We start from the raw sequence: 16,868 nt of genomic DNA, 5'->3' as shown, positions 1-16,868 counted from the left end.
AGGTACTAGTATAGATGACTATTAATGCTGGTGGTTGCAAGAATCACACTGAGTATAAAACAGACATATAAGATATCTAAGATTCTAGTGAAACTTGAATACTTGCTTGGTTAGGACTCAACCCTTTACTATCTTAATCTTTGAAATTTCTACAAGATACGCTTTATGTGATTGTTGCTGTAACCGGTTTGATGCTGGAGCTACCGTTTGTTTTTAGCTACTTTTAGCCAGTGGCGGAGCCAGGATTGAAGCAAGCCCCGGGCAAAAAACTAAGCGCAAAAGTAACTACTAAAAAAAATCTTGTAATAGCACATAATAATTGGTACAGTAGCAAGAATGAAAATATATTTTCATATCCATTGTTAATTCTCCAAGAACATGCATAAGAAATAACTAAAAAACTTAAAATAGTTTAATGGGATACAAAATATGGTACCAAGTCACTAGTTCTGTGCGTCCGTGCCTCCCATGACTTCGTCAACAACCTCATCAACACTAGAAGAGGAACCTATACCTTCAAGAAAGCAAGAATATTTCTTATGGAAAGGCGCAAACATGAAGTGCAATAGAAAATCATTCATACAAATATGAAAACTTACCGAAACAACGAGGTAAAATTCCTCTCCGTGAGCTATATCCTTGAAAATGATATAAGATATCATCATCATTGATAGAGTGAAATACGTCTCGTTCAATATAGCATACCATGTTATAATTCATCCAATCATCACCCATTTTATTTCTCAACTCGGTCTTGATAATGTTCATAGCCGAGAAAGCTCTCTCTACTGATGCCGTTGCAACGGGCAAAATCAATGCCAACTCAATAAGACGATAAACCAAATGAAAAGAAGTGTGTCTATCAGTCTGAACCATCTTCGCAACAAAATTAGCAAGGTCATGACAACTCAAAAAATCCGGATCACCTCTCACATCAGCAATGAATGTCTCAAGTTGCTTTCTAAGAACAAAAGAGATCTCATATATGGAGAAGTCATCAGCATACATCGCAGCAAGTTCAATAAGTTTGTCTTCATCAAAGTTAGCAAATGAGTTCTTTGGATCAAGACAAGCGATGCACCTCAACAGCTGAGTTGATTTTTCAGCAAAGCGGTTATTCAACTCAACAATAATTTGGTTATGCACAACATTGAATATTTCATATCTAAAGCGGTGATAGTAAGTGATAGTAAGTTACCATTGTACTTTCATGACCCCTGGAGCGACCTCGAGCGGGTATTGTATCATCCATGTTTGGTACTACAATTTATATTTGACACAAAAGTCATTTGTCTCATTGAAGAGTTCATCCCAACTATTTTCTCGGATACCTTGAAGATTTTCCAATGTGACGCCTATCAAACTCACAGCACGAACAATGTTTTGATCTTTCTTTTGCAAACAATGTGATAAATCATTAGTCTTGCCCAATAATCTGATCATAAGATGCAATATGAGAACAAACTCAAAGCTCTCCATCTGAGTAATCAAGCCACCAGCTGTGGTTCTCTGTGTAAGATTTTCTGCATCATCATGAACATTCTCTAATACATGAAGAACAGATCCCCACATTGAAATGAATCTACACAAAGTTTTATGGTGTGTGCCCCACCGTGTATCCCCAGGTTTTACAAGATTGGTTGCTTGGTTTTTCCTCTTCCTGAAAATATTTCTCCAGACTCTAGTTTGCTCACCATTGTGTCATGTTGATGTTGGGCTACTTCATCACATCGTTTACAAGAAGCATTAATAGTATTGAAAATCAAAGTGGTGTTGTTAAAAAATCCAATATGGAGGAACAACACTTGACCACTGCAACAACCACTAACTGCAACTGATGGGCAAAGCAATCAATGAAAAATGCATATGGATTTTCATCCAGTATTAACCTTTGCAAGCCACGAAATGGCCCTCTCATGTTAGAAGCTCCATTATACCCTTGCCCTCTCAATTTGAACATAGACAAGCCATGATCAAGAAACATACCTTCCAAAGCTGCCTTTAGTGAAGCTGCTCTCATGTCATGAACATGATTTTTCTCGTGTCATGAACATGATTTTTCTGCGGGGGAAAGGTATTTTCATTAATTTATCACAGAGTTACAATCATTTTGCATCGCTTGAGAAATCTCAGGTGGAGAGTTGCCCAGCCAGACTTGAGTCCGACGCATGCACCTTCCCATTTGGGCAAGTTCATGACTAACCTGATTACAATCTCTACTAATCTTTACCAAAGTAGAATCCCTTTCCCGAAGAAGTTCACGAATAACATTTATTCTAAACGCGTAAATAGAGGTGTTCGGGGTGCTTTCCTTGATCAACTCCGCAGCTTCTAAACAGTCTGTCTCGACGGTGATATCCATTGATGTCCAGGTATAAGAGATCTTCAAACCCTCTTCGATCGCCATAAGCTCTGATTCGGTAGCATCCCTGCAATTTTTTACTTCACGACAGGCCGCCACTATCATGTCCCCTTGGCAGTCGCGCAAGTCAATGCCTATCCCAGCTTCACCAACTTTACCAAAAGCCCCATCCACATTTAGCTTGGCTTTGCCGAGGCTGGGAGGCATCCAGCGTTTCCTTACCTTCTGTCGCTCATCATTGTCAGTTTTGAATTTCTTAAAACCTTGCTCAGCATCTACAACCATCTTACCCTTCTCCATGGAACCTTCCGGCCATTGCTTGATTAGGAGGAGAGAGTTCAAATAGCTTATCAGAAATCGGCGAGATCCTTCAATTGGAGGGCAGGACTTACCATGTGTGAGCTCATTGTGCCCATGCCAAATTCTCCACATTACCATTAAGGTCCTAGCTCTTTGATCCAGGGGTATGGCATGCAGGAGGTTCAGCAGCCATTCCTTCCCAGCATTTTTAATGGTAGCATCAGCTGGGAGCTCCCATACTTCTTTCATAGTGATGACCCACAAGTATAGGGGGTGTATCGTAGTATCTTCGATAAGTAAGAATGTCGATCCCAACGAGGAGCAGAAGGTGTTGACAAGCAGTTTCGATGAAGGATTCACTGTAAATGCTCACAGACAAGTATTCAGGGGGTTTTGATGTAACAGTTGAATAAAGTACGAGTAAGTAAAGTGCGAGAGTAACAATTGCAGCGAGTGGCCCAATCCTTTTTAGCACAAAGGACAAGCCGGTTTGTTTACTTATAATGACCAAACGTTCTCGAGGACACACGGGATTTTAGTCTAGTGCTTTCGCTACATACGGCTAAATAATCTTCATTGTTATGATAAGTGTTGTGTGGGTGAACCTATGCTAATGTACCGCCCTTCCTAGGACTAATACATACTTGTGATTATACCCCTTGCAAGCATCCGCAACTACAAGAAAGTAATTAAGAATAAATCTAACCACAACCTTAAACTCTGAGATCCTGCGATCCCTCCTGCATCGATATACCAACGGGGGTTTAGGTTTCTGTCACTCCGGCAACCCCGCAATTAGCAAACGAATACAAGATGCATTCCCCTAGGCCCATAAATGGTGAAGTGTCATGTAGTCGACGTTCACATGACACCACTAGAAGAATAACACCACAACTTAAATATCACACCATTGAATATTACTCAACCATAGTTCACTACTAACATTTAGACTTCACCCATGTCCTCAAGAACTAAACGAACTACTCACGAGACATCATATGGAACATGATCAGAGGGTATATGATGATGAATAACAATCTGAACATAAACTTGGTTTAATGGTTTCACTCAATAGCATCAATAACAAGTAGAGATCGATACCGGGAGAGTTTCCCCTATCAAACAATCAAGATCAAACCCAAATTGCTACAGCGGTGACGAGGTGCTGCGGAGGAGATGGCGGTGATGATGGTGGAGATGATGATGATGGTGATGGTGATGATGTCCAGCTCGATGACGGTGACGATGGCGTCGATTTCCCCCTCCCGAAGGGAATTTCCCCGGCGGATTCCTGGCCGCCGGAGAGCTCTTTTCTCTCTGGTGTTCTTCGCCCCGCAGAGGCGGCTGTAACTCTTCGCGAGGTACCCTCTGTGGCTTAGGTCTTCGGGACGAAGGGTTTCGCGAAGAAAAGGAGGCGAAAGGGGTCGTGGGCCCCCCAAACCACATGGCGGCGCGGCCAGGGCATGGGCCGCGCCGCCCTATGGTGTGGGCCCACCCTGGGTCCTCCTGGCCCCTCCTTCTGGCTTCCTTCGTCATCTTGAAAAATAGGATTTTTGGTATAATTTCCTCCCACAGTTGATCTTCCGAAATATTGTATTCTGACGGTGCTTTTTCCAGCAGAATCCTGGCTCCGGTGCTTGATCCTCCAATAATGATGAAACATGCAAAATACCAGGTCTCATGTTGGTGTCACTAGGGAGTTGGTTAGCCTTAGCCGTACCCCTGTCTTTGTTCAGTTTCAGGTTCATGCTCTCAACAGTGCGGGCAAGCGCTGCTTCTACTCCTCCGTTCTGCACTCTTGGTCTTCAAAGCCGTCATGTGCATCCACCGCCTGTGGGTCTTCAACTGTCGGTTTCATATTAGCGCCCTTGCTAGACCTGTCAGCATACGACGGAATCCCCAAGGATGAAGAGTTCACACTACCCTCAGGTGTTGCGAAACGCAGGCTACGTTTGGCGGCAGTCTCCTCTGTATAGACTGCTCTATTCTGGTACTTGCGTTTGGGCGAGCACCGTAGCGTGGCATCGTAGTTCAGCGAGTTCGTGCCACGAGCCTTCTTCTCACACTGATCTTCATTATGTCCTATCAGACCACAATGGAAGCAGAAAAAAGGAACACGTTCATACCGCATCGGGTAGACCAGTGGTGTTGGCTGGCCTGAAATTGTGGTTTTAAACCTTGCCAGCAGTCGCTGCTTCAGAGGCCATTCAATACGGACACGCAGGTAATCCTCAAGCTCAACTCCGGTATTATCAACATCTACTGCTAGTGGTTTCCCAACCTTTGAACCAAGCAACATACCATAGGCTTTCGTCTGCTTATTCCAGGGAACATCGTAGAATTGTACCCACATGCAAAGAGAGTTCATGACTGTTTCAGATGGTTGTGCATTGTTAACAAACGGGGCAATCAGACATACAGTTCCTTGGTGGATCCAGGGCCCTCCTTCTTCCACAAATTTGTAATCTCCTTCAGAGGTAATGGTGATGATAAAGAAGTTGTTCTTCAGAGGTTTGAAAATAATCTTGGTGCGCATGTGCCATACTCTTGAGAAGGGCTGGTGGAGGAGAGTGTAATTGGCAGCCTTAATCGAGTAATAGCGAGCTAGTAGACCGGAAATGGTGAATGGAACCTGGGTGCGCGCGCATCCATTTACGAAAAGTTCAAAAAAATGCTATTTAAAAGTTTTCAAAAAATGTGAAGTAAAATTTTGCATGTAGATATTATGTTGATACTTACTCATGTGTGTTTTCACGGAAAAATACCATTGTGTGTGACCTACACAAAAATGACAAAATTGCAAATTCCTATTCCTGTGAATAGTACAATTCCTGTTCACTATTCTCATTTGGACATTTTGTCATTTTTATGCAGGCCACACACAATGGTATTTTTCCGTGAAAACACACACGAGTAAGTATCAACATAATATCTACATGCAAAATTTTACTTCACATTTTTTGGAAACTTTTAAATAGCAATTTTTTGAACTCTTCGTAAATGGGTGCGCGCGCACCCAGGTTCCATTCCTCCGGGTCGGCTAGTAGACGCCATACCGTGGGTGTTGCAGGCGGAATTTCCTCCTCAGCCTCCTCCTCCATACATAATTCATCCTCCAACTCCACCTCGCCAGTCAGCCTTGCCTCTGGTCCGGCGTTCCTTTCCTCCATCGCTGGCCCGTCCCAGTTCCCCTCCAAAGCATCCATCTGATCCCGTCGTATTGTCACGAGCTGCCGATCTATCTGGGCCGCCACAGGTTCGGTGCCTACCAACAGCTTCGGGTGGGCAGGTTCCTTATCAGATCCCCCATTTTCACCCCCACCACCGGCCAGCATCGTACCTTGAGACGGCGTCGAGATTGGAGCAGCTCCTGGGTCGTATGTCCTTGTTGGCTTCTCAAAGGCTTTGATTAGATTCGAGACTTGGCCATCGCAGGCCGCCTTTTTATCCCCAATCTTCCCGATCCAATCTGGTATGTTCCCTTGGGGAGCACGGATTTTATCTCTTCCTTTGAAAGAAGTATTCGATCTAGACTCCTGTTGACCATCGTAGACTCCAAGACTACTCAAATCCATAGCGCTCCCGTCCATTGTTTGGTGGCGGCGCGCGATCGCCTCAGCGTCGCCCCGCGCTTCCATAACCCTAGACGTAGCGTATATCTCCAATATTAAAACGACCCTCCATGATTAATCCCAACAAATCTCTCAATCACATACCCTAAAAGTTTAGCTACAACCTCACCCATGTTTCAAAGTGTGTTATCAGTGATGTTGAAACCTGTAAGCCGAGAATAGCCTCTGTATCAAGAGTTCAGGAAAAAAAATCCTTAATCTCCCTAGGTGTTGAGCATCAAAACTCGATGTGAAACTGTGAACGGATCGTGAAGTTTAGCCAGGTCGCAGTTTTGATGCTCAGTGCTTACCGGGTTTCATTTCGGTGGTAGAGGTTTTGCTCTCTAGACTTGCACATTTCTTTGAGAGTTTGAATCTCAGTTAGCTAGTATCGCTATGAGTTCCAAACTCGTCAAACTTCTAAGACTATGAGGACGAAATAAGCAGTGGAACATGGTAGTCATGACGACCCCTATAACCTGTGGGCCCCAAAATTCGTATTTGTAGCTTCTGGGGGCAGAAAAATGGTAAAGGACCGAGCCCTTCCGTGACATAAACTTCTCTCCGAGGTCTTAACCGTAAATGTGCCGCCGGTATAAATATGAGCACATATAGTTGAACGATGCCGCATCTCCGTGTACGCGCGTATTGGCAGTGCAGGACATGGACGACGAGCTCCGCTCCCCGTGCTCTATCTACTTCCCGCCGTCGCCCCCTTCCCAGTTCTCGCCAGTCGACCTCGAGAGCAGCCACCAGTTTCTCGAGTTCGACTCCTGCGAGGTCCCTGAGCAATGGCTGCTCGGCGATATCATGGTGGCAGCCAAGAACGAGGACGGAAACCTATGGCCCGCGGGGTCCTTGGTCTCCCCGGACTCCGAGCTCCCCGAGCTGCCGCCGGAGAGCCTCTCGGTCTCGACGTCCTCAACGCCGCGGGCGGCGACGAAGCGGCGTGGGCGGAAGCCCGGGCCCCGCCCCGAGGGGCCCCTTGTCAGCCACGTGGAGGCGGAGCGGCAACGCCGCGACAAGCTGAACCGCCGTTTTTGCGACCTCCGCGCTGCCGTGCCCACCGTGTCCCGCATGGACAAGGCGTCCCTCCTCGCCGACGCCGCCGCCTACATCGCCGAGCTGCGCGGCCGCGTTGCGCGGCTCGAGGATGAGAGCAAGCAGGTGACCGCCGCGAGGTGGGAGACGAGCGCAGCTTACCACGGCGGCGGCGCTTCCTTCCAGAACCTCCATGCTGGCGACGAGGCGGTGGAGGTGCGGATGGTGGGGCGGGACGCGGCGGCGCTGCGCGTGACGACGGCAGCGGGATCCGCCCCGCACGCGCCGGCGCGGCTGATGGGCGCGCTCCGGTCGCTGGAGCTGCCGGTGCAGCACGCGTGCGTGAGCCGCGTGCTGGGCGTCACCGTGCAAGATGTCGTCGTGGAGGTGCCGGCCGCGCTGCAGCACGACGACGGCGCAGCACTCCGCTCCGCGCTACTCCAGCGGCTACACGACAGCGCCTAAAGGCTAGAGCTCCCCAATGTTTTCACGTGAACAGATTCAGTTCAAGACAAACTCCTACGTACGATCGATGCCATGGTAAATCTGTTCTCCTGCTTTCTGTTGCCCGTGGAATAAGTCAAGCAATTTCATCCATTCATCGCTCGATCGGCTCCAAGATCTGTAACAAAGACCGATGTACGAGTAGGTTTGTGTGGATCGATATGTAGGGTTTGTGCCAGGCCCTGCTGCGGTGTACGCACGCATGCGTGTACTATTATGCTTGTTATTATATTGTTTATTTTAATTTTTTAGGGAAGCTATTGTGAAATACACTATGTCCACATGTATTTGCGTATCTTATGCTGGAAGGAATGAATGTGTGATGATAGATAACCCGTCTAAAATCCATCAAATGGGCTATATGAATCGAATGCAGTGAATTTTCCAGAAATTTGGAGAACCAACCTATAGTTTGCATGGTCCTTTCCAGCAATTTATTTCTGTTTTACATATTGTGGTCGTCTGAAAGACGCTAAGTATACTCCCGAGCTCTTGGTCTTCGCTGAATAGTCATAATAATTTATTTATTCAAAAACTTTCAAATAACCACACATGTAGATGACTGAATACTGCATGTAGACGTTGTTATGGTGCAAGAACATGCATTCCATCTTCCCTTGGATAAAGAACAAAATTGATGCATACAAAAGTTGCTCTGTGGCATCTCAATGTTGATTTTTTTTTGGTTAACATCACAAAACCATGTTATACTTAATACCTCAGTAACCTCACGCACAAAAAATCACTGGTGGGTAGAATACAACCATAGTCCATAGGTACATATGAGATTTTTTCATAATTTTCTAAAACTTAAAGCCACATCTTTTTTATTTTCCTTAAGCTGAAAAACACTTTCAGTAAAACTAGTATATTACCAACAAATTACTATGAAAATCTGCAGTAACTAGATTACTTATTTCAACACGACACTATTTAGCAACAGCAAACTTTCTATCTATATATCAAGGATGGATGAAATGAGACCCTCACAATGCTCCACGGCTTGACACCGCAGAGGCGCATTTTCTTCCATCAGAGCTCGCCATGTCATCCTTTTGTAAAAAAATATGCAACTACTTCTTTTTTTAACTTTTTTCCTTTTGTTTTTTTACAGCAACTTTTCAAGATAACTTCTCGGCCGTTTCCGACTGGTAGTTACCCCACGGTACCTCCTCGACGGTAAGTAATTCTTCGACAATATTTCTCCAGCACTAATATAATATTTCGTTGTTCCTATTCTATTCTTTAGGAATAATGTTTTGACACATGTTCCCTGGCGTGATTTCACCCTGTTAATTTTGAAGGTGATTTCTTTAATTTTTTATGTCTATTTCTCGGCACGGATCTCCGATCTCAGCAGTGATTATTCGACATTAATCCTTCATCGGCGCGCCGGTAGTTATTCAACGCAAATCATCAGCCTCTCCCTATGATAAGTATTTGACAATACTTTTTCAACTATGTCTAATTTTCCAGCGGTAATTTTCAAAGGTGCACGAGCAGTATTTTTTAGCGCTAACATTCTAGTCGTACTTTTAAAAGGTGCAGGGGCAACAATCTCTATAATCTCTCGATCGTACCTATCTATTTTTAGTTGCCTTCTTCTATAGTAGGTTCATGGTTCTGCAATCGTTACTGCCGAGAAATAAAATATTCCACTATCGTCACCTCTTTTACTCAAAAAATATATTTTTGTATCGCCTCATCGTTATCTTACGGGAATACTACTACCTTCTACCACAACAACATCAACAAAATATTACTACATTGTGGGTCGTCTCTTCTATTCGATTTTTTTTGCTATTGATATAGTTTTGTTATTAATCATCTCGTGATTACCTTACGGGCCCGACGTGTCGTCATGCCACTGCTTCCTAGTATGACACAATAGACAACACAGTTTACTGATGGTAGATGTGTTCTTCCAAGAGAGCCCTAGCTCGGTTGCAGATAAAACAGTGGCACTGTGCATCAGCAGGTGTTTGGTGATGGTTGATGCTTGTTTGGTGCCAGCTTGTCTGATGTATACTGTTGCTACCAACATGTATGGACTGAAGAAGTTGAAAACAAAATCCAGCAAGTGAAATAATTGAGCCTCCATAACTCCATCATGCGTGCCAAATTGGTTTGCTTGTAGCAAACACGCTTTGCAGTGAGTAGGGGCCTGGGGCACGCGAATAGTTTTAGGGCCCAGCAAGGGCTAACCATCGGAGTGTTTGCCAGATAGGTAAGGGTTCCGCAGGCCCTCAGGATCGTCAAGTGTGGATATTTACCTCTTTATTTTCAACAACTAAAAGTCATATTTATTTATTCAAAAATCCTTTTCTGTGTAGATACATAAAGATAATTTATATGTACATGTAAAATTTATATGTCGTATGTTAGATTCTGCGAAAATCAGAAAAACGTGACCCTAAGTTGGCATTAAAAGAATATTTTTATTCTTCACCTTTGTTTTTTTTTGTAGGTCACAAACTAGAGCATATTTTGATAAATAAAAAATTGCATGTCGTACTAGATATACAAATTTGCACGCGTTTTCTCTTTTAGATTTGTGAAAGTAAAAAGAGTGAAGTTTTGTATTTTTCTTTAAAAAATAGCTACATGGAGCTTAACCCCCATTTGATGTGTTTGATACAAAATGCCCTAAACAAAAAAAAACTGAAATGTAAGAAATATAAAAATCCTAATAAATATAGGCAACAAATTTTCTCTAAAATACCAGCAAAAGCATGGAACGAGAAAGTATATTCATTTGAACACTTCATTATAGGTGAAATTACACCATAGGTAGGCTAGACATAAGGGCATCTTCAGCGGGGTGACCCATCCTGTCTTAGGTTGTGTGAAACGGTCTGCGCGAACTGGTAGACAGGCACCGCACGCTTGAGCTGCATGACCTAAATGGACCAACTCGCGGGGATCGACACATCCATCCACCAAATTTGGGCCGTTGATGTGTCGGACCGGACAACATGCGCGTCCTCCTGCGTCCTCCCTTTAGCCACCCCAGGACCTCCCGCCAGTGGCTCACAAAATAGACGGAAGTTACTCACATGCCCCAAACCCTCGCATGCCATCTCTGCCACCACCCTAGGCATGCAGCGCCGCCATCTGCGCTTTGGGTCACCGTTGCCATCAGCGGATAGCGGATCCTGCTGTCTAGGAACCACGTTCTCTGGCCGCTATTTTGCACCATCATCAGAAGGGATGACTGGCAGTTGTTGTGCCCGACCATCATCGTGACTTCTCCCCCATTTCCAGCACCGATGCATACCCCGCGTGCTGCCGAAGTTGGATGCCTACTTGCATCCATCCGGCCCCCCAGTGGCCATGCAACCAACTCTTCTCCATCCAAACGCTTGGCCGGCAAGTCGCTAGCCCGTGCGCCCACTACTTGCTCGTCCAGGCGCCGGAACGAGTTTGAGGTATGAGAGAGTCCAAACTTCATTTCTTGCGTTGCACATGAGTAGGCATGGACGTTGATGATGCATTCATGGACCGAGCAGCTGCATATGCATGTGCAGATAAACTGACCACTCATGAGCCCCTTCAAGCAAATTAGATTGATGATAACTGCAAGTGCACATGTGGATGTAGCTAGTTTCTAAATAAGAGTATCGATCCCACAGAGAACCTATCATCTATGGTCTTTATGCCCCTCGTTACCCATCACCAAAGAATGCCTTTAAGATGTCATCGATTCCAAGAAAGCGTGTAATAATATTTGTAGATAAAGCAATAATAAACCAGAACAATAAGAGTAATTTAATTACTAAACAAGAACAAAAGCAGGCGAGTATGGTTGTGGAGTGTAGCAATATGGTGAAGAAGTTCGCGGGGAGTGTTGGTTCCACCACTAGAATATAGACTATGTGTTTAACAAGGTGATATCAGCCTTTTATCTATGCATGTAAAAGGAGGAGCTTCTAAATGGGTGATTACGACCAGCCATCTGATCAACCACCCCTCATAACCACAGTAATGTAAAGGGAAAGCCACCCCAAGACATTGCTATTAAGGGTTGCACCGGGATCCCATGGTTATGGATGAACTTTGCGAGTCTCCTTTATTCTCCCTCTAACCACATGATGGTATATTAGTGTTAGAGTGTCACTAGACGTCTCCGGCCTTACCACCATATGTCTAGAGGTAGTTCCCTCTCTTATCCCTAAGGAAAATATTGCATGGACGTCTTCACACAATATCAAGAGAGAAAACTAATACACAAAACATAAACAAAGTATAACCATCTTCATTTCAAATAATAATTTATACTAGCGTTAATCCATCTCGGCAAGAACGAAGGAGTTACTCACACATGGAGGTAAGCAACATCATCTTAGTAATAATATGGATCAACTACATGGGGATGAATGGATACTTGTTCAAATCGACACCAAAGTATAAGAAATACAACAAGATGGGGAATGATGATGGATATGACGGTGTTGGTGCAGCTGACGGTGATGAAGATGATGCCCAAGCCTCCAAGTATCCAAGTCGCTTCTCCTCTTGTGTCGTGCTGATGGTGGAGATTTTTGCGGCATCGGCTATGGAGGCGGTGGAGCGGCAGGGCTCCACCGTGGTGGCTTGAATGGATGATATTTTCTTCCTTTTCTCCCCACTCCATTATATAGGCTTAGAAGGGTCCCTGATAAGTCTCAAACGTATCTATAATTTCTTACGTTCCATGCTACTTTATTGATGATACTCACATGTTTTATATACACTTTATGTCATATTTATGCATTTTCCGAAACTAACCTATTAACGAGATGCCGAAGTGCCAGTTCCTGTTTTCTGCTATTTTTGGTTTCAGAAATCCTAGTAAGGAAATATTCTCGGAATTGGACGAAATCAACGCCCAATATCTTATATTTCAAGGAAGCTTCCAGAGCACCGAAGAGGGGCCAGAGAAGAGCCAGGTGGGCCCCACACATGGTGGCGGCGCGGCCCAGGGGGGGCGCGCCCCCCTGGTGTGTGGAGCCCCCAGGTCTCTTCCGACTCCACCTCTTCGCCTATATAAGCTCTCCGTCGCGAAAACCCTAAACATATAAGCCACGGGACGAGAAAACATCCAGAGCCGCCGCCATCGCGAAGCGAAGATTCGGGGGACAGAACTCTCTGCTCCGGCACGCCGCCGGGACGGGGAAGTGCCCCCGGAAGGCATCTCCATCGACACCACCGCCATCTTCATCGCCGCTGCTGTCTCCTATGATGAGGAGGGAGTAGTTCTCCCTCAAGTCTAAGGGTTGTACCGGTAGCTATGTGGTTCATATCTCTCTCCCATGTACTTCAATACAATGATCTCATGAGCTGCCTTACATGATTGAGATTCATATGATGAGCTTTGTATCACTATCAATCTATGTGCTACTCTAGTGATGTTATTAAAGTACTCTATTCCTCCTCCATGATGTAATGGTGACAGTGTGTGCATCATGTAGTACTCGGCATAGGTTATGATTGTAATCTCTTGTAGATTATGGAGTTAATTATTACTATGATAGTATTGATGCGATCTATTCCCCCTTTCATAGTCTGAAGGTGACAGTGTGCATGCTATGTTAGTACTTGGTATAATTGCAATGGTCTATCATGCACTCTAAGGTTACTTAAATACGAACATCGGATGTTGTGGAGCTTGTTAACTCCGGCATTGAGGTGCTCTTGTAGCCCTACACAATGAATGGTGTTTGTCATCCAACAAGAGAGTGTAGAGAAAGTAGCATTAATTTATTCAGTTATGTGATCAATGTTGAGAGTGTCCACTAGTGAAAGTATGATCCTAGGCCTTGTTTCCAAATACTGCAGTCATCCCTTATTTACTGTTTTACTGCATCTTTACTTCCTGCACGCCAATAAGCTATTTTCTGGCGACGTTACTACTACTCATATTCATCTATACCACTTGTATTTCACTATCTTTTCGCCGAACTAGTGCACCTATACATCTGACAAGTGTATTAGGTGTGTTGGGGACACAAGAGACTTCTTGTATCGTGATTGCAGGGTTGCTTGAGAGGGATATCTTTGACCTCTTCCTCCCTGAGTTCTATAAATCTTGGGTGATCCACTTAAGGGAAACTTGCTGCTGTTCTACAAACCTCTGCTCTTGGAGGCCCAACACTGTCTACAGGAAAATGAGTGTGCATAGACATCAAGCACTTTTCTGGCGCCGTTGCCGGGGAGGTAAGGTAAAAGGTATTCACATCCTCCGACTACTAAGCCATTTCCTAGCATTGTTGCCGGTGTGTGAGTGCTCGAAGCTATTTCCTTTAGATCCTGCAATTGCATCTTTTTGTTTCTTGTTTTTATTTTTACTAGTTAGGCTTAATGGAAAAAACAAAAAAATTAGAGATCTTGATGTCTACGCACGCTTCTATTCCTGTAGACAGTGTTGGGTCTCCAAGAGCAGAGGTTTGTAGAACAGCAGCAAGTTTCCCTTAAGTGAATCACCCAAGGTTTATCGAACTCAGGGAGGAAGAGGTCAAAGATATCCCTCTCAAGCAACCCTGCAATCACGATACAAGAAGTCTCTTGTGTCCCCAACACACCTAATACACTTGTCAGATGTATAGGTGCACTAGTTCGGCGAAGAGATAGTGAAATACAAGTAATATGGATGTATATGAGTAGTAGCAACGGCGCCAGAAAATAGCTTATTGGCGTGCAAGAAGTAAATATGCAGTAAAACAGTAAACAAGGCCTAGGGATCATACTTTCACTAGTGGACACTCTCAACATTGATCACATAACTGAATAAATAAATGCTACTTTCTCTACACTCTCTTGTTGGATGATGAACACCATTAATTGTGTAGGGCTACAAGAGCACCTCAATGCCGGAGTTAACAAGCTCCACAACATTCGATGTTCATATTTAAATAACCTTAGAGTGCATGATAGACCATTGCAATTATACCGAGTACTAAGATAGCATGCACACTGTCACCTTCAGACTATGAAAGGGGGAATAGATCGCATCAATACTATCATAGTAATAATTAACTCCATAATCTACAAGAGATTACAATCATAACCTATGCCAAGTACTACATGATGCACACACTGTCACCGTTACATCATGGAGGAGGAATAGAGTACTTCAATAACATCACTAGAGTAGCACATAGATTAATAGTGATACAAAGCTCATCATATGAATCTCAATCATGTAAGGCAGCTCATGAGATCATTGTATTGAAGTACATGGGAGAGAGATTAACCACATAGCTACCGGTACAGCCCTTAGCCTCGATGGAGAATTACTCCCTCCTCATGGGAGACAGCAGCGTTGATGAAGATGGCGGTGGTGTCGATGGAGATGCCTTCCGGGGGCACTTCCCCGTCCCGACGGCGTGCCGGAACAGAGAGTTCTGTCCCCCGAATCTTGGCTTCGCGATGGCGGCGGCTGCAGACCTTTTCTCGTCCCGTGGCTTATTCGTTTCGAAGATTTAGATCAGGGGGCTTCTTATAGGCGAAGAGGCGGAGTCGGAAGGGTTACGGGGGCGCCACACAATAGGGGGGAGCGCCCCCCCTTGGGCCGCGCCGGCCACATGTGTGGTGGCCCTGTGGCTCTCCTCTGGTCCCTCTCGGGTGTTCTGGAAGCTTCGTGGAATTATAAGATGTGATACGTCTCCAACGTATCGATAATTTCTTATGTTCCATGCCACATTATTGATGTTATCTACATGTTTTATGCACACTTTATGTCATATTCGTGCATTTTCTGGAATTACCTATTAACAAGATGCCGAAGTGCCAGTTCCTGTTTTCTACTGTTTTTGGTTTCAGAAATCCTAGTAACGAAATATTCTCGGAATCGGACGAAATCAAGACCCAGGTTCCTATTTTCACCGGAAGCATCCAGAACACCCGAGAGCCGCCAGAGGGGGGCCCTGTGGGCCCCAGATGATAGGGTGGCGCGGCCTGGGCCCTGGCCGCGCCAGCCTATGGTGCCACCGCCTCTTCGACCCTCCTGCGCCGCCTCTTCGCCTATATAAAGCCCCTGGATCGAAAACCCTGATGCGAAGAACCACGATACGGAAAACCTTAAATAGCCGCCGCCATCGCGAAGCCAAGATCTGGGGGACAGGAGTCTCTGTTCCGGCACCCTGCCGGAGCAGGGAAGTGCCCCCGGAAGGCTTCTCCATCGACACCGCTGCCATCTCCACCGCCATCTTCATCACCGCTGCTGCTCCCATGAGGAGGGAGTAGTTCTCCATCGAGGCTCGGGGCTGTACCGGTAGCTATGTGGTTAATCTCTCTTCTATGTACTTCAATACAATGATCTCATGAGCTGCTTTACATGATTGAGATTCATATGAGTTTTGTATCACAATTTATCTATGTGCTACTCTAGCAATGTTATTAAAGTAGTTTTATTCCTCCTGCACGTGTGTAAAGGTGACAGTGTGTGCACCGTGTTAGTACTTGGTTTATGCTATGATCATGATCTCTTGTAGATTGCGAAGTTAACTATTGCTATGATAATGTTGATGTGATCTATTCCTCCTACATATGCATGAAGGTGACAGTGTGCATGCTATGCTAGTACTTGGTTTAGTCTGTTGATCTATCTTACACTACAAGGTTACTTAAATATGAACAAATTGTGGAGCTTGTTAACTCCGGCATTGAGGGTTCGTGTAATCCTACGCAATGCGTTCATCATCCAACAAAAGTGTAGAGTATGCATTTATCTATTCTGTTATGTGATCAATGTTGAGAGTGTCCACTAGTGAAAGTGTAATCCCTAGGCCTTGTTCCTAAATACTGCTATCGCTGCTTGTTTACTGTTTCACTGTGTTACTACTGCTGCAATACTACCACCATCAACTACACGCCAGCAAGCTATTTTCTGGCACCGTTGCTACTGCTCATATATATTCATACCACCTGTATTTCACTATCTCTTCGCCGAACTAGTGCACCTATTAGGTGTGTTGGGGACACAAGAGACTTCTTGCTTTGTGGTTGCAGGGTTGCATGAGAGGGATATCTTTGACCTCTTCCTCCCTGAGTTCGATAAACCTTGGGTATCC

The 16,868-nt window shown here is 44.9% G+C and overlaps 1 protein-coding gene and 1 pseudogene across 1 annotated transcript; one reads left to right on the top strand and one right to left on the bottom strand.

Moving 5' to 3' along the window:
* Positions 1–443: 443 nt before the first annotated feature.
* LOC139831779 (uncharacterized) lies at positions 444–2,662 on the bottom strand (annotated as a pseudogene).
* A 4,212-nt stretch (positions 2,663–6,874) lies between these two features.
* On the top strand, positions 6,875–8,094 carry LOC127298316 (transcription factor MYC2-like). Its single transcript, XM_051328205.2, has one exon. The coding sequence runs from the start codon at positions 6,937–6,939 to the stop codon at positions 7,777–7,779; it is 843 nt and encodes a 280-aa protein (XP_051184165.1). The 5' UTR covers positions 6,875–6,936; the 3' UTR covers positions 7,780–8,094.
* Positions 8,095–16,868: the final 8,774 nt, after the last annotated feature.

This window comes from Lolium perenne, chromosome 5, assembly GCF_019359855.2.
Source record: "Lolium perenne isolate Kyuss_39 chromosome 5, Kyuss_2.0, whole genome shotgun sequence".
Taxonomy (NCBI): domain Eukaryota; kingdom Viridiplantae; phylum Streptophyta; class Magnoliopsida; order Poales; family Poaceae; genus Lolium; species Lolium perenne.
The sequence above is the reverse complement of the archived record's forward strand: the minus strand, read 5'-3'. Positions and strand labels throughout refer to the sequence as shown.

Excerpts from the sequence above, each read along its gene's own strand:
- LOC127298316 (XM_051328205.2), top strand. The coding sequence starts at position 6,937 with ATGGACGACGAGCTCCGCTCCCCGTGCTCTATCTACTTCCCGCCGTCG.